Source organism: Centroberyx gerrardi, chromosome 23, assembly GCF_048128805.1.
Source record: "Centroberyx gerrardi isolate f3 chromosome 23, fCenGer3.hap1.cur.20231027, whole genome shotgun sequence".
NCBI lineage: Eukaryota > Metazoa > Chordata > Actinopteri > Beryciformes > Berycidae > Centroberyx > Centroberyx gerrardi.
The window spans coordinates 19,145,100-19,161,919 of NC_136019.1; the positions used below are offsets into that span (position 1 = coordinate 19,145,100).

Genomic DNA, 16,820 nt, shown 5'->3' on the forward strand with positions numbered 1-16,820 from the left:
ATTTTCTTAGGTTGTATTACATGATTTGCACCTATAGTAAGTTTGACCCACACACATGCACACTCTTAGATTAGTATAGCATACGATACAATGTGACAAACATGTTTTTGGTCACACTTGCTTTAATCAACATTTCCATGTGTCTTTTCTCTGATATTTCCTTTTTATTGTTTTTGAAAAGCCCTAATTTTGCCTTTGTAAAACCTGCAGACATACTGCTTATGTTACACAGCTATTTGACATTGACCAAAGTCAAACTAGCTCACAGTTCCTTTGCGTAAAATCAATATTTCAAAGTGGTTTAGTCGAGGCCAGAAATGGCATGGATGATGCTTCCCCAATAAGGGCTTTCCTACATCTGATGTGTGTGTTTTGGGGGTTAAGACTCAGCTTTGGTATAATCGCAATTACATGTCAGCAATAAGCCCTGTTTTATTATCCTATGAAATATGTCCTCCACTCAGCATGATGGTGATTGGGGCCAAATCTGCAGCATGGCGATAATACTCAACAGAATGCTACTGTACATAAACCACTGAGCCAAAGGGATGAGAGGAAGGAGGGAAGGATGGCTGGATGGAAAGAGGGGAAGAAAGAGAGGGCATGGATGGGACATGAGGGAGAAGGGGGGAAAGGATGTGAGAGGGAGTCTCTCTCTCTCTCTCTCTCTCTCCCTCTCTCTCTCTCTCTCTCCCTCATAGATATATATATATATATATATATATATATATATATATATATATATATATAAATCAGAGTGGTGACTCACCCTCTTAGGAGCAGTCTGCTCTCAGCAGCCCAGTGCTCAGTGCAGCCTTACCTATGAATCACCTCAATTCTCCGGGGACGATGAAATGGTTTTCCCATTAGCAGCCTATCCTCCTCTCCTCTTTCTCATTCTCTTCCTCCACCATCCCTCTTTCACTTCTTTCTCTGTCTTTTCTTCCCTCTTTTTTTTCCTCCCAACCTCTATCCCCTTGAAGCTCGGGTCTCAAGAGATATTTTAGTTATTCTGCTCTGCTCTTATCTCCCCCCCCCCCCCCCCCCCACCACCACCACACTCGAGCAGTTCGCCTGCTATGATTCAGCCCTTTGAAATGTGGCCAACTACTTTTCTTTCCTTTTTTTTTTTGTACCGGCGTGGCCTCCCCTTTATTCTCACCGAGATAAGGAGAGCAAGTACCAGTGATTGTTGCTTTGTGTTTACTCCCCTCTTATTAAACTAGACCCCCTGCTGTGAGCCGTCACCTACAGCAGCGCCCTTTGAAGCCCTGATCCAGCAAAACAGCCTATAAACTCCAGTCACTCATTCATGAAGAACTTAGAAATAACGGCATATTTCCCACCGTTTTTAGCTCCGCTTCATTGGGTACCAGTGCAGTTTATTGATCACCTTTAAGGCAGGTTTTGGACTAGCACCTAGCGATATCTCTGAACTTTTAACCCCCTCTCAGATCCTGTACAGTCTAGGCTGAACACTATAAGACTGACTGAGCTTTCTAGGCTCTGGGACAACCTGACAACTCCGCGTTCTCCTTTAAAACACTGGTGCTTTTTGCTGCTTTTTTCTGTTTTTATTCATGATTTAAGTACTCGTTGCATTCAGTCTTTGTATTTCATAGCTTTTTCTTCTTTTTTTACTGTGTACGCTTTATTTATTACATTGTTAATCAGCGTGTAAAGCACTTTCTATCTGTTTTCATAGGTGCCCTACGAATAAAGGTTATCACTATTGTTATTCTCACGGTAGACTTATGTCCTTTTATCTCTCTCCCCCTCCCTTTAGCCACTGCCTTTGCCTATGATGTCCAGTCTAAAAATTCAATCGGATTCAATTACCTTCATTTGTCCCCCAAGGGCAATGGAAGCCAGGCTGTAGTACAATGGACAGTAACACTCACAACACAGATTATTTGCCTAGGCTGCATCGCTCACATACATGCATTGTGCTTGTGAGAACACATGCACGCAGACTCCTATTATACTAATAGATTTTCCTTCCCTGTATTGTGGCCTGTGCTAGCTAATCAATGAGAATGTCCCTGTTGGTGCAGTAAAGTGTTAAGCTGATCGTTTGCAGTCCCCAGCCTGCATTATTAACCAGCTCCACGCACTGGAGGCCATTTTGGAGAGACAGTGGGCTGTGTGTGTGTGTGTGTGTGTGTGTGTGTGTGCTCATAGATTGAACTTGCCCTATTTAGCTTTCTAATTAACTAGTAGGGCAATGCCTAGGATCTTGTCCCTCCATCTTTAGACTACCTCTCTTCTATAGGTCTTCCCTGACCTATTTGTGCTCTATCTGGTCCCTAATGCCGATGTGGATTTAAGCTCCAAGCTTTAATCTTATGGCCACCACACACACACACACACACACACACACACACACACACACACACACACCCTGTACGTCAGCTGATAGTTTGCCTTGTGTTTAACCGCCTGTGTGGCCTCAGCTCTTAACAGCTTGACTGTCACATGGCCTCCGCTCTCTATAGGCCTACACACACTCTATGGTAGAGGAGGCATAACACACTCATTAGACGCCGGCTGACAAATGCTCTGGGGCAAGAAGAAGCCTTCTCACAAGGTTGTCAAGAGATTTTTCTATGTATGTATGTATGTGTGTGTGTGTGTGTGTGTGTGTGTGTGTGTGTGTACGTACTCCAGTCTGAAGGGCTGAAACAGACTTTCTAGAGGCAATGAAATGGTTTAAATGTGTTTTTCTCTATTCTCCTTTCCTCCAATCTCCTCTCTCATCTCCTTTCGTATCCTCTTCTCCTCATACCTAATGTCTTCATTGCTTTAACACTGCTGAAGAAAGGCAATCAAAAATGCAGCATATCCCTCTCTGCAGTTTTTACCCTCCACTCTAATTTCTCCTCTCCTCTCCTCTCCTCTCTAAATTCTAACAATATGTGTCTGGCCACAGCATTAGTTCTGAGGTCATCTGTTGCCCTCGTGGTAATTTTCCCCGGCTATGGATCTGCATGCATATCCTATTGGCTGTCAGTAGTGTGCAATGGAATATAGAGCAACTAATCCACCAATTTTCTCTCTTCACCCTGTGTGTGTGTGTGTGTGTGTGTAGGGAGGGGGGTGGTGTGTGTGGATATTGTTGCTACGTATGACCCTTCATTGCCAGCAATGTGAAACTAAACATAGCCCAGATGAAATTGACCTCAAAAGCGAGTCGGTTTATCTTAAATTGTGCATTTTAATTTAAAGTTGTTTTTGTGGCGAAATTAGTTGTGAGGATGCAGTTTTTGTCTTTGCCTTTGAGACCTGAAATGAAAACCCATTTAATCTGTTTTTTTCCACTTTCATTTGGATATATTAACTAGCAGAATCGAGGTTAAAAACAAAAGGCAACTCATTTCTGACAATAGAAGGCAATAAAAACTCTAATTTGAAAGGGTGTGTAGACTTTTGATATCCACTGTATGTACAACAGATGCTACATGTTCTTGGTTTAACGAGGCCTGCATTACAACACTTCCTGCGTATGTGTTGTAATGTGTTTGTCGTGCCTGTGTGTGTTTTTCCATCAAGACATCTTCACAATGTTATAAGAAACAAATGAATCCTATGCACTTGATTTTAAAAGGGCTTTAGGCTTTGGCGTGTGGGTTGTTGCGGTCCTCTCAATGCTGGGTTTACTTACAGTTGCCTTCAGTGATGTTCTGTGCCAAAAGCCATTCTGTCCATATGTGTATTGCTGTGTCTAAATAATGTGTGTGTGTGATGTGTTTTGTTGTCAGGAATATGAAACAAAGAGTGGCAGAGCTGGACCTGGCAACCCACCGTCTCCCAGGCAGAGTGTGAGGAAAAACCTGGACTTTGAGCCCCTCTCCACCACCGCACTTATACTGGAGGACAGACCTGCGTACGTAAACACACACACACACACACACACACAAACACCTTGTTAGTGGGCCTACAGGTAGGCTGAGCCCTGTCTGTGGGCTGTTAAACTCATACTATCCCACATTTTTCACCTTCTTTCTTTTCTCTCTCGTTGCTAGTGGGTTTTGGATATCAGACCGTAGAAACAAGTCTATTTCTGTCTATCTCTCCATCTTTCCGTCTCCATCTCCCCCTCATTCCTTCCTCCCCTCCCTCCCTCTTGGGTCATTAGCCCCCATACAGTATTATTCCAGCTTGTATTGTCTCCTTGTTTGTATCACAGACGGGCCGTCGGTAGGAGAGAGGTGCTGCTGAAAGTTTAATAGCCCTCCCTGAGACTGGCTCCATTACCCTGCTTTGTAGCATTCTGCATTTGGTTAACATGCAGGAGATATTCTGGGCTTTAGTGTTCGTTCAGCTGTGGTGCTCTGCCACAGCATGAACACAAAGAAGTGTAGTCTTTGTGTTTAGAGTTCATGTTTTTACTGCGATAAAGTAAGCTAAGGAAAGCAAACTGTACTGGAGCCATAAGTGATAACATAAGAACAAAACAGGGACAGATATGGAACTAATGCTAAAATTACAGAGGAAACACCAGGGTATCTTTGTGTATACACATGTTGGTGGTATGGGCTGTATGTTCAAATCCTCATGCCCTTTGCCACATGTCACCTCCCACCTCTGTCCCTTCTTCCTGTCACTATCAACGTACGGAAAAATGTTCCTGTGTACCCTCTATGTATATATAGTGATGGAGGAATGATAGTCTAATAGTGTAAGACCACAAATAAATGTATTTTGAAATAAAATGTGCAAAAAGTCAAGGGGGAAGTATACATTTTGTAGCCACAGTGGGACATGCAGCTGTGTAGTAAGTGGTGCGTTTTATTGAGGCTGCACAGCTGTAGCCAAGAATAGACTTCAGCTCATAATCAATCGGCTAGTAGGCCAAGGTCAGTGAAGGGCTCCCATCCTGTCTCCCTCTCTCTCTCTCTGTGAATGTTTTCCCCCTCCTTATATCCCACAAGCTTGCTCACCATGAATAATGCAAGGCAAAGAGCTCAGAAAACACGCACGCGGTCGCTCACCCATTTCCCTATGTGTGCGTGTGTGTGTGTGTGTGTTGCAGTAATCTGCCTGCCAAGCCAGCCGAGGAGGCACAGAAACACAGACAGCAGTATGAAGAGATGGTGGCCCAGGCCAAGAAGAGAGGTGAGGAACCGCTCCAACTCCCTTCATCCCTGCATTTTAACTGCCCGTCCTCTCTTCCACTGATAAACCGTGGAAGGAACTGTGGTAAACACGTCTCGCCTAGCAACCGTTCTCGCAGCCACCAGGGTAAATCGGAACCGTTTTAGACTTGGATCATCAGAGGCTGAGCACAGACATCCAACCTGGCTACGAAAAACACTCATTTTCAATCCTTAGACATGACTGAACTGGCTGAAACAAAATAGATGGGATTGTTGACATTTGACAATGATGTAGTCATATTTTTCCGAGATGCGTAGTAAGAGGTGACCAGCTTCTTCTAGAAGACAACAAGTTATTATTTTGCCAAGGCCCCATGGTCAATTATCTGTGAGACTTGTGCATTTGAACATTCCAAGCTTACAGATGTGTGAGAAGATGTTAATTTAGAATTTAGTCTGATACTGGTGAAGCAGATTCAGTATTCTTGAGTTTTAGGCACTTAAGGTGTAAATATGGGTCAAAGGTTACATATGAAGTCAGCATAGGAATGTTACATTACCTACTACAGGGTTTCCGCTATATGCATTTTGCAGCGGCGGCCCGCCGCTGCAAAATTATTGCCGCCGCTGCTTCAGAATTTTATGAAATAAGTCGCAATTACACGACTCTGCAGAGGGCTTTTAATTTGAAACGACGGATACAGGAAGTGGCGACACCCGGCCGAGGCGAGAGTGAGAGAGAGAAAGAAGAGAAAAAGAAATTGGAGGGAAAGGTAGATTTAACTAGCTAACGTTAAGTTAGATAGATTTTACATTCACAATGTATTCTCTATTGATGTTTATGGCCAACTTGCGATTTCTTTTTCTCTCCCACTTTCGCTAAAGCTGGGGAAACTACGGGACTGAACAGACTGTAAAAAGACTGGACATCATACACTTAACGACTGGCTTTTGCTGATTTTTATATACTTGATGACTTGATGACGAGTTGGGTTTCTCTCAGGTCTTCTCTCAATTCTCACTGGCTGTTGGCAATCTTCGTTTAGACTTGACCCCTTCTCTCTCCCTCTTTTTCTCCTCACTCTAATCATCTCTCCCTCTTCCCCCTCCCGCCCCGTAGAGTTGAAGGAGGCTCAGAAGAGGAAGAAGCAGCTGGAGGATAGGTGTAAGCTGGAGGAGAGCATCGGCACAGCTGCCCAGACCTGGAACCAGGAGATCCTGCCTAACTGGAGCACCATGTGAGTACAGACACTTCCAAAGACTGAGTTTAGGGATGTAGGCTACCACTACTGATTTTCAAATGGTTTCCCCAATAAGAGCCACTTTCCTTTGATTGAAAGTTTGTTTTAATAGAATTTGGAGCATACTTTAGTTCTCTGTTGCCAGAAGGAATTTATCAATGCGGTTACTGGTTGGGTCTTGGGCCAGTATGAGGTTTAGGTATTGGACAATTTCCCCGCCATTTAAAAAGTCAAATGATCCCAAACTGGTGGTCTGTATTGTTCAGCAAAATAGTGGATTGGATTGTTACTCTGTGTTGGCCAATAGTTTAGGTCTCTAAATGGCCATTGGTAGTGAAAAAAAGTATTAATGTATCCCTCTTCCCTGTCTGCTTTGTGATTTGAAGGCAGTGTGCTAAAATTCATGAATGTGACTGGACCTGTCGCCGAAAATAAATGTTGAAAATGGGACAGGTTCCTTTTGAAGAACACTTCATGTCAGATTAGACGTTTTCATTGTTCATATTAGCTCAGTCACTCATCCAGTCATTTAGAAGTCAATCAGCTGTTTCTTCAGAAATCAACCACCATACACAATCATGGCATGGATTGCAACAAAGCCCAGAGTCTGTAAGGGCATTTTTACACTTTGTTGGTTTAGAGCAGTTAATACTTTTGTTGGCCCTTAGTTTGGTTTTCTTGGGCATACAGTATGAGAACACAGCAATGCAAACCAATCAACCAAGACCTTGCTGAGAGGAAAGTTTCTCGGTACGTTTCCAAACCAGCCGTGGAGGTCTTTGTAATCCGACCGTAATCCCACCCAACAGCATGAAGCATTGTACATTATGGGTTAAGGGTGAGTCTTACCCTGGATAAAGTCCTTTCCCGTACCAAATTTCTAACCAGTGAAGGAACCACCATCTGGCTTTGGGTGATAAATTATGGTCCGCTATATGAAACGTAACTGAACCAATGCGTAAATGCAGCAAAGCAACAACCCCTCCGCCGATTCAGGCCAAAGCTAACGGGTTATAGGTTTTGAAAAGCCCTGACACGTCTGACACAAAACTTCATTCTCTCTCTCTTCATTTCCTTTACGTCTTCCTGTCCTCCCCCCACCCAGGTGTACGTCTCGGCGAGTGAGAGACCTGTGGTGGCAGGGCGTCCCCCCCAGTGTCAGAGGCAAAGTCTGGAGCCTGGCTGTCGGCAACGACCTCAACATCACCCACGGTACACCCCTTGTGTGTGTGTGTGTGTGTGTGTCTGAGGGAGAGTGTGTGTTTTAGAATACGCTTGTCAAATCTAAAAGGTCCTATGTGCCTAGTGCAGTCGGCCTGCTCAACAAAGCTCAATGAATCACCGTAAGTGCACTTGCTGTTATCTTTTGATTGTCATGTACTGTTTAGCACCGACTATCATCTGTCATGTTACTGTATGTTGCTCTGTGTTTTTGTTGTGCCATGGATGAGGCCAACAATTATTTTCTAGCCTAGGTTGGATAATTAAGTTGTATTCTATTCTGTTCTGTTATAGCCGTCTCTTAAAAATACACCATTGTGGCCTATTTTTTAGTTGGTATAGCAAAGCTATATTGGCTCCTTCATCAGGGCACACATGTGTACAGGCACAGTGTACACACACACACACACACACACACACACAGATGGGTGTACCAATTTGTCTCAGTCGTTGTAATTGAATAACAACAGCAGTGAGATAGATGGGAGAGGAAGGGAGTGTGTCCATTAAGAAGGAACATGGTCCAATGCTTCCCCAGTACAAGAGGGAATGAGCAGCATTTCAATGAGTTCTCTGACTCAGGATGGACACACATACACACACATATCTTACACTCACTCGTTGGAGCTAATTTATGCTCCACTTTCAATGGGAACACCAACTTTAAATCTCTAGTCACACAAACTGCGTGTGTGTATGTGTGTTTAAGCTCCTCAACACCCTCAAGGCTACTTGCAGATAAGCACTCGGCTCACAAGCTAGCTAACTGCTGAGCTAGCCCACACTGCACTATCCTACTCAGCCTTTTAAATGGAGCACATTCCCTCACATTAGCACTCTACACACACCCTCGTACCCGCACACGCACACACACCCTTCAAAGTGGTCATTCTTTTCATAAGTAGCAGCTCGATTACAGTATTCCTTCAATTTAGATGAAGCAGTTTTAATACTGCTACTACTGCCAGCACTGCTACTACAGCTAGTACTGCTACTACTACTGCTGCTTACTATTATTACTACTACTGTTACTAATACTACTACTACTGCCAACACTGCTACTACAGCTAGTACTGTATGGCGTTTATTGAGTCTCTCCGCGTGCACAAATGCGGTCCCGCGAGCACCGGGCTGTGACGAGCGCGTGCTCGACTGTCCCTACGCGCTAAGTTGTCTTTTGAGACTTTGGAGGCGGGGATAACATCTCACTCCTTTGCCTAAACCTAACCAATCAGAGACAGAGTAGGTCTTCCAGAAAATGGGGTAGGAAAAAAATAATGCATGTCTCTGACCTCTTTTTTGGCGGCAGAATCTACAATGCCCTTAACACAAGTAAATCGTGCTTAACCAAAATGTAACATAGGCTATTTGTGATGTGGCTGTTCCTCACTTTACCTCTTTTTTTCTCCGACATCTTCTTCTTGATGATTCTGCTGCCAAAAAAGGGGTCAGAGACGCATTATTTTTTTTCCTACCCCATTTTCTGGAAGATCCGCCCCTACTCTGCCTCTGATTGGTTAGGTTTAGGCAAAGGAGTGAGATGTTATCCCCGCCTCCAAAGTCTCAAAAGTCAACTTGACGAGCGAGCGAGTGTTGAGAGCACGTAGGGAGGGTTGAGCGAGCGCTCGTCACAGCCCGGTGCTCGCGGACCGCATTTGTGCACGAGGAGCAGAAATGCTCCCTCGTGAGGATGCTTTTCCGCTCGCGGATACTGTTCTGTGCGCTCGTATCACGTGCGCGCGCCTGGTTTTTATGTGTGCGGGTTTTGAGACTAATTAAACGCCATAGTACTGCTGCTGCTATTACTGCTACTACTAGTATTACTACTATTACTACTACTGCTGCTACTACTACTATTACTACTGCTACTAGTACTGCTGCTACTTTTTCTCACTACTACTAATGCTACTACTAATAATAATGTAGCATTCTATTGTTAACCATTTTTAATATACAAGTTAAATATTGATTGGTATAGTGAAAATAATAGATGAACCTGTGTATTCAAAGTTCTGCTGTTATTCTCGAGCAGGCAGAATCAATCCAATATGTATATATTTTTTGCTGTTTTTATTTTTGTCTGCCAGTCGGCCTAATGCAGTGCAAACTGATTCAGCCCAAGCCATATTTGTTATAGCTCACTTGAACTACCTTTTTTTAAAAAAAAAAGAAAAAAAACATGCTCATATTGAACTGCAGCACTCGGCTCAGCTCACAACAAGCTCAAAAAGCCTATTCAGCATGGCCTGTAGTCACCTTTCTCCGCCATGAATATGAATCTGTTGGTGTGAGTACGAGGTCAGGGCTGCGAGTGCCCGGCTCCATGTTAGGTTGCAGAAACCTCATTATGTAGATCCGGCATCTCATCACTAGAGGGCAGCCACAGGTCAAGGCAGAGACCAGGAAATCAGCACATTAGAGTCAGCGTACTCTAACACAATGAATGTCTGCTGCAGCGGAGGGAGACCTGGATCCTTTAATCACTATTAGTGGCACTGCTCTAGAGAGTTGTGTAAAGAACCGGATCCTTTAATCACCAGGCCTGGCAATAGTTCTCATGGGTTGTTTTTGTCAGGTCATCATGTTCTCTACTCTCTGTTTTTTACCCTCTCTCCTTCCCCCTTATCTTCTATTGACTCTGCTGTCGTACTGTTATGTGTCCCTGCAGAGCTGTATAACATCTGCCTGTCCCGGGCTAAAGAGAAGTGGAAGAACATGCCAGCGCTCGCCTCAGAGACTGAAATTGAAGGTAGAGGAAGAACAGAAACCCCTCTCTCCTTCGCCTTTTCTCGCTTTCTCCTTTAATGTTCAACCGCTCAATCTGATTTATACTCATCACAGGCAAACATAAAATCTTAAGTGCGTTTTGATGTTACTTGGGTATCAGATCTGCATCTTTCAGTATGTTTCCAAGTATGCTGATACGCAGCATCCAGTAGTCAGAGATGGTAAATGTTTGAAAGGCCTTCTTTTGTTTTTCCTGCATGTTTCTCAATGTGCTCCTCTCTTCTTTTCTCTCCGTCCTGTTTGGCAGATGCCGGTTCGTCGGACCGGGAGTCGAGCCTGGAGCTGATCAAGCTGGACATCTCCAGGACCTTCCCCCAACTCTGTATCTTCCAGCAGGTCAGTGGGAGAAGCTCAGCCACCGCCAACAATATATTCTCCCATCGGACCACTAGCAGTGTTTCCATCTGACTGTCGAAGAATGAGATAATAATGATGAAAGTATTCTGGCACAACTTCACCCACTAATGAGGTGCATGGAATGGGCTGGTAACACTGGAGAAGAATAGATTCCAGCAACACTTGCAGTACTGAGGACAAATATTTATAAGTAAAAACCAACACGTTTCGGCTCGTGGCCTTCGTCAGGGTTTGTAAAACAATACATCTAAAAGCCTATATATATACAATACATAAGCACACTAGAATCAACCAATAGAATAAGAGACAATGGGAGTAACGGCCAATAGATTACTAACACATACCGGAACAGAGGATGTGGTCATGTGACAAACCAAAAGCCTACCCACCGGTTACCAGCAAGATTCAGTTCAGCAAAAGTGCCATCCCACAGGTTCCTATTCCCTTATGACAAGAGGGCACAGGAGGATACAACATTTAAAAGGTTACAGCACAAAATCAGAAATGAATAAAAAAATCAATTAAAAGAATAAATAAAAGGATACAAACTCTTGAGTGTAAAGTTCTTATTCATACCCTCCGGAAATAAACCTTTAAGATAAAATATCCCTCTTTTTTCCCATGTTGTTAATATTGCCACCTCTTTGGTTGGGTTTAATCTGTTCAATGCCAATAAAAAAAGGAGGAAATGTGGGGATTAGTTTGATTTAAAGTGTCTGGCAACTGGATTAGTTGAGGCGAATAAACAGGCTTCCTGAATGCAAGAACAAAACGCATGCACAAAAAAAGTAGAAACAGTATTTCAAGAATTGATTTGGATTGGGCAAGTTGTTATTGTGTGTTGAGTGTCAGGTGACAGTATTTTAATGCAACACTTACTGGCCATAAAACCACAATTGCCATCTTAAACATTCAATGACAGTGGTGGACAGATATTTTATAGACATTTCAGGATGTCCAAAGCCACTTTGAACCATTTATCTGGCTGATCATGGCAAGACGTAATTTATTTGATGAATGTGTTTCCATTGCTATTTATTGCATAATATTGCACGCAGCAAATAGTAGAATACAGCAAAGAAAATAAAAAGAAAAAAATAATTAAACATAATATAAACAAGACAAACAAAATAGTGATCACCATTTGATATATTGTTTTTTATATTCAATTTTTTCTGTTTTTATTCTATTTTCTTTGCTGTATCCTATTACCTTCTGCTGTGTTTCCTTCACAAAGGTCATAAAAGTTCATCATAATTCACAATAAAATGACTTGAGCTAATTTTAGCCAACAACAGCCCACTCACGTAATTTTCAGCGAAGGTCAGTAGTGGTGGCATTGCTTTAGGAAGGCTTGCATCGAAGTAAATGTGACAGTGGAATTTCTGAGTGATGGTGTGTGTGTTCCATTGTCTTAATTTCCTCTGTGTGTACCATCAGGGCGGGCCCTACTATGATGTGCTGCACAGCATCCTGGGAGCGTACACTTGTTACCGGCCAGACGTCGGCTACGTAAGTCACACACACACACACACACACACACAGTGCTGTCAGTGTCGCTGGCTTATTCCTCCATGTAATTGAAGTGTACACTTGAGCAAAGCATTAGATGCCATTGTGATACTTTGGCACACATTAATACATCAACTCAGTTATTATACTTTTAATATTGCTTTTTATCGCTCTAGCTTTGTGTGCATAGCCACCACAGGGTCATAACACTGACGGATACAAACGTGGTTTCTCTCATAGAGGCCCATTCATTTCACCAACAGTAGCTGGAGTCTCCGTCCTTGAAACTGACAAATGGTTTTGTACTTCATCCGGTGTTGCTGTTAAAATGAATGGCCTTCAGCAACAGAGCCTGGACTGTTATGAGTTTTAACAGCGTTGTTGCAACAGACGCCAACCCTACACATCATCACTGACAGAAACACAACTTTTTCCGCACCCGCTGGGTTTCCATCCAAGTATTTTTTATAGAAATAATGATGTATACAATTAGAAAAGCTGAATGAAACAGCAAATTACTATATCATTTCCTCAGTATCGCCAAAAAAAAGTTTTTCTGCTCGCTTGAGAAGAAGAATTTTTTTTTGTCGACAGAAACACCAATGGAAATGTGTGCAATAGGTGGAAGCCTATCTATTCACTCAATTTCAAAAGTTCAGTCAAAATTTCGTTTGACAGTTGGATTTAAGACTCACTAGTGATACAAGCAGATATCTTTTTCTGCATTTAATTCGCTCCCAGTGCTGTGAAACGCATTGCCCAGCGCTACAAAAAGTGCAGGTGATTTACCGGTTAACAAACCTCAACCTCTTTCCTTCCGTCCCTCCGCCCCTCTTTCCTCTCCAAGGGGAAAAGCCGTCCATAAGCCTCCTCATAAGTGACTCATTTCTGTCTGCTCTCAGCCTCACATTACCCACTGCAGCTCTGACCTTCCTCCTGACGTTTGCGTCCATGTCTGTGTTTGTTATAGTGAAGCACTTGGTGACACATTGCTGCGTTTTTAATTAAACCCTGGAGCCTGCAGCATAAACCTAATTTAAAACTCATCTTAGCTGTCGACCAGCCCGGAATTCTCTCATTAGACCGCTGTGATTTAAGACCGGCGCATAAATAAAGTTTGATGGCTTTCCTGAATCAAAATGTTTTAAACATCAAGGTGTCTCTTTACATTGTACTTGGTATTGGCTTGCTGTTTGTGCTTCTGAAGCGCCATGCTGTGCTTATAGATGCTGTGGTTTGCGTTGCTGCTTCTTTGCCACAGCCCCACACTGTGTACTTGTTAAGAAATGACTGTTTATTTCCTGCACTGACCCCAACCCATGAACTCATGTATATGCACCTGCTTGCACAAGTTCTGTCTGTGTCAGCGTTTCGTTTTCCTGTTTTAAGTGGCCAAAAACGTGATGGGTTGTTAAAAAACTGTCCGGCTTCAAGTTAGATTAAACACAGTGCGTGAATTTAGCACTGGATCAATGACAGTGCTCTGCAAAATTTGTTCTCTTAAGTCGGTGTAATGTTGCTACCATAGTTTCTTACAATGACTTACAATTCTCTTTTGTGTGTTTCTATGTGTATGTACATACTGTGTGTGTGTGTGTGTGTAGGTGCAGGGAATGTCGTTCATCGCGGCGGTGCTGATCCTAAACCTGGACACGGCCGATGCCTTCATAGCTTTTGCCAACCTGCTCAACAAGCCCTGTCAGATGGCCTTCTTTAGAGTCGACCACAGCCTTGTCAGTACACACACACACACAGTTACACAGACACACAACCTAGCCATGAAAACTGACAACACACACGTACATTAGATTATTTCCGTGTTACATTTGTACCATCTGCTCCTCTTAACACTATAACACCACACTCAGTTGATTTCCTCATTATAAACGTGATGAAAAATTGATATCTAATTTTGACAGTTGTACATTGTGAAGCTTATCAGTATTTTTCAATGCATTTCGATGCCATAAAATCAACACTGATACCAAACCACTTCATATAGAATTGCTGAGTGTTGTTTTTCGATACCCAGTTCTAATTAAAACCAACACTTTCTGCTGTCTGACGTGGAAACCGAAGAAATCACTACCACTTTCTGTTTTGACAGATATAAACACGAGGGCTTCCACAGTCTTGACCAACCACTCGCACATCGCATCACACACACACACACTCCACAGGCTGTTTACATATTGCTCAGCCGAACACTTCGGTTTACACACTGTTGTCCATTGCTGTAGATGACTCACTGCGCTGCATGTTGAGCAGAACCATGTGGTTTGTGTGTGTGTTTGCTGCTCTCTGTGACCACCTTCTCCCCTCTCCGCAGATGTTGACTTACTTTGCGGCATTTGAAGTGTTCTTTGAAGAAAACCTACCAAAGCTCTTTGCACATTTCAAGAAAAACAACTTGACCCCCGATATTTATTTAATCGACTGGTGAGTCTGGCGCTCTTCCTCTCCGCTTTTTAATATTCTTCCTTTTTCCCCCTCTTTCTCCACGTTTCCTCTTATCTCTTCTCGAATGTGAGTGTCATTCTGTCTTTTTACATTTTAGAAATGACACAAGGACTACAAGATTAAATAGCAGACTTTTTAGCACACTGAAATGAGGGGAGCCATGTACAAAAAGGGCTGCGGTTCCTTAACTGTGCATATGATATGGCTGGAAATAGCCTCAAATTGAGGCGGACAATCTACACTTTAACCACTAGTCATTGTGTCATTTCACACCTAGAGTAATAACAATATGGAGCCGAAATATCAGATAGCATTTCAGAATGTCAGGTGTGATGTTTCTGAGAACACAGGATGGGGGGGTGTGTGGGTGTGTATGTGTGTTTGTGTAGGAAGGGGCTATGTCAGTGGTCTCTACCCACCTACTGTGGAAATGTCTAGAACAGTTTACTATAGAGATGAGGGGCGTGTGTGTGTGAACAAAAAAGAACAGGATGTTGGCCACCGTTTTTGCTATATTTCTTCATTTGTGGTACACAAGCTGATGCACTTCAACAGAGTAATCAATGATTCCCATATGTTGATTACATTGGGGCAGACTGTCCAGGTAAATTAACAGCCATCCAGGCAGATTTTTGCAGTTCTATAATAATTTTGGGTGCTGTGATGCACAAAGCTGGCGTACAAACCTGGCATTCTGGGTGATGTACTTAAAACAAAAGATTTAGGTTGTTGTGTCCTCACTCAGGTCCTCTGAGCAGTCTCTGTTGGCTGTTCTTAGGTCAAATCTTACAGCAAAAGGTGATCATGCCTTCGACACTGGAAGGGATTCCCTGTAAATGCTATAATGACCAATACTTAAAACTCTTTTAGTAAGTAAAACTTTTAGTAAGTGCAAGTCTAGAATGGTGTTAAAGTAAAAGTACTTAATAATGTCGCAGTATATAGATAGTATACAGATAGAGTATTCCAAAAAACAGAAGTGCGATTGTTTCTTGTCTCCATTTTGCATTTGCGCTTCTGTTTTTCTGTTTAGCATATTAACACAAAACCGATATGTCTCTCCCTTCTACCCTCTCTCTCTGTCCCTCCCTCCCTCCATCCCTCCAGGATCTTCACGCTGTACAGCAAGTCGCTGCCGCTGGACCTGGCGTGCCGCGTGTGGGACGTGTTCTGCCGAGACGGCGAGGAGTTCCTGTTCCGCACTGCGATGGGCCTGCTGCGCCTCTACCAGGAAGTGCTGACCTGCATGGACTTCATCCACATGGCCCAGTTCCTGACCCGCCTGCCCGACCTGGTCCCCGCCGAGCAGCTCTTCCAGCACATCGCCGCCGTACACATGACCAGCCGCAACCGGAAGTGGGGACAGGTAGGCTCACCGGATGATTGCAGATTATATTATTATAGCCACGATTTGGCATCATCATCACCAGTTGGGACCATCACCATTATTTCAAACATGCTAGGTGATGCCTCCTATTAGGGATGAGACAATATATCGAAATTCAATACATTGCGATATAAAAATGTGACAATACGTATCGTGGGGCAGAAAAAATGAATCGTGATATTAGCTCCATTTTATTCTGCTGTAGTAATCACAAATGATATGCTTGACCATCACAATTTCACAAGCTCTCCATCCAAATGATATTATTGTCACTTTGTAATGACATTTTTAAATTGTAGCAGCCAATGCCATTGCTAGAAAGATTTGTGGCTCAGAAATAAACATGATTCTGCACAGTCAGACTTTGTTGTCATTGAACTTTTATTTATTACATCGTATCGTGGTTGTATTGAAGCGTGAACACCATATCGTGTATCGAATCGTATCCTGAGATAATCATATCGTCCCATCCCTCCTATATCCCAAAAATGGGATATAGGAGGGAAATCGGTGTATGATTAACACTTGGACCCCTCCCCTGCTGCATGCATTGTTCATGTACACAGATCAGTGTGGCATATCTGTCATCTCGTGTTCTCCCTCGTCTCCTCAGGTTCTGCAGGCCTTACAGAAGGACCAGGAGCGAGGCAGCCCGGTGCTGAAGCGCTGAGCTGAGATCAGAAGATCCACCAAAACCATCACACACTGAAGGACTCGACCAGTTTCCCCCTCCAGCCTCCGTTAAACTGGAACTGAACC

General features: G+C 43.2%; 1 protein-coding gene across 2 annotated transcripts in view; it reads left to right on the plus strand.

Annotated features, from left to right (window-relative positions):
* Positions 1–16,820, plus strand: part of tbc1d14 (TBC1 domain family, member 14) — a 44,459-nt gene extending 27,639 nt beyond the window's left edge. For both annotated transcript variants that reach the window (XM_071901369.1, XM_071901370.2), the window contains 11 exons: positions 3,759–3,883; positions 5,033–5,115; positions 6,217–6,334; positions 7,443–7,549; positions 10,227–10,307; positions 10,593–10,681; positions 12,143–12,214; positions 13,819–13,947; positions 14,544–14,653; positions 15,782–16,040; positions 16,675–16,820. In XM_071901369.1, the coding sequence (XP_071757470.1) occupies positions 3,759–3,883; positions 5,033–5,115; positions 6,217–6,334; positions 7,443–7,549; positions 10,227–10,307; positions 10,593–10,681; positions 12,143–12,214; positions 13,819–13,947; positions 14,544–14,653; positions 15,782–16,040; positions 16,675–16,731 (1,230 nt within the window). In that variant the 3' untranslated portion in view covers positions 16,732–16,820. The remainder of the gene's footprint in view (positions 1–3,758; positions 3,884–5,032; positions 5,116–6,216; positions 6,335–7,442; positions 7,550–10,226; positions 10,308–10,592; positions 10,682–12,142; positions 12,215–13,818; positions 13,948–14,543; positions 14,654–15,781; positions 16,041–16,674) is intronic.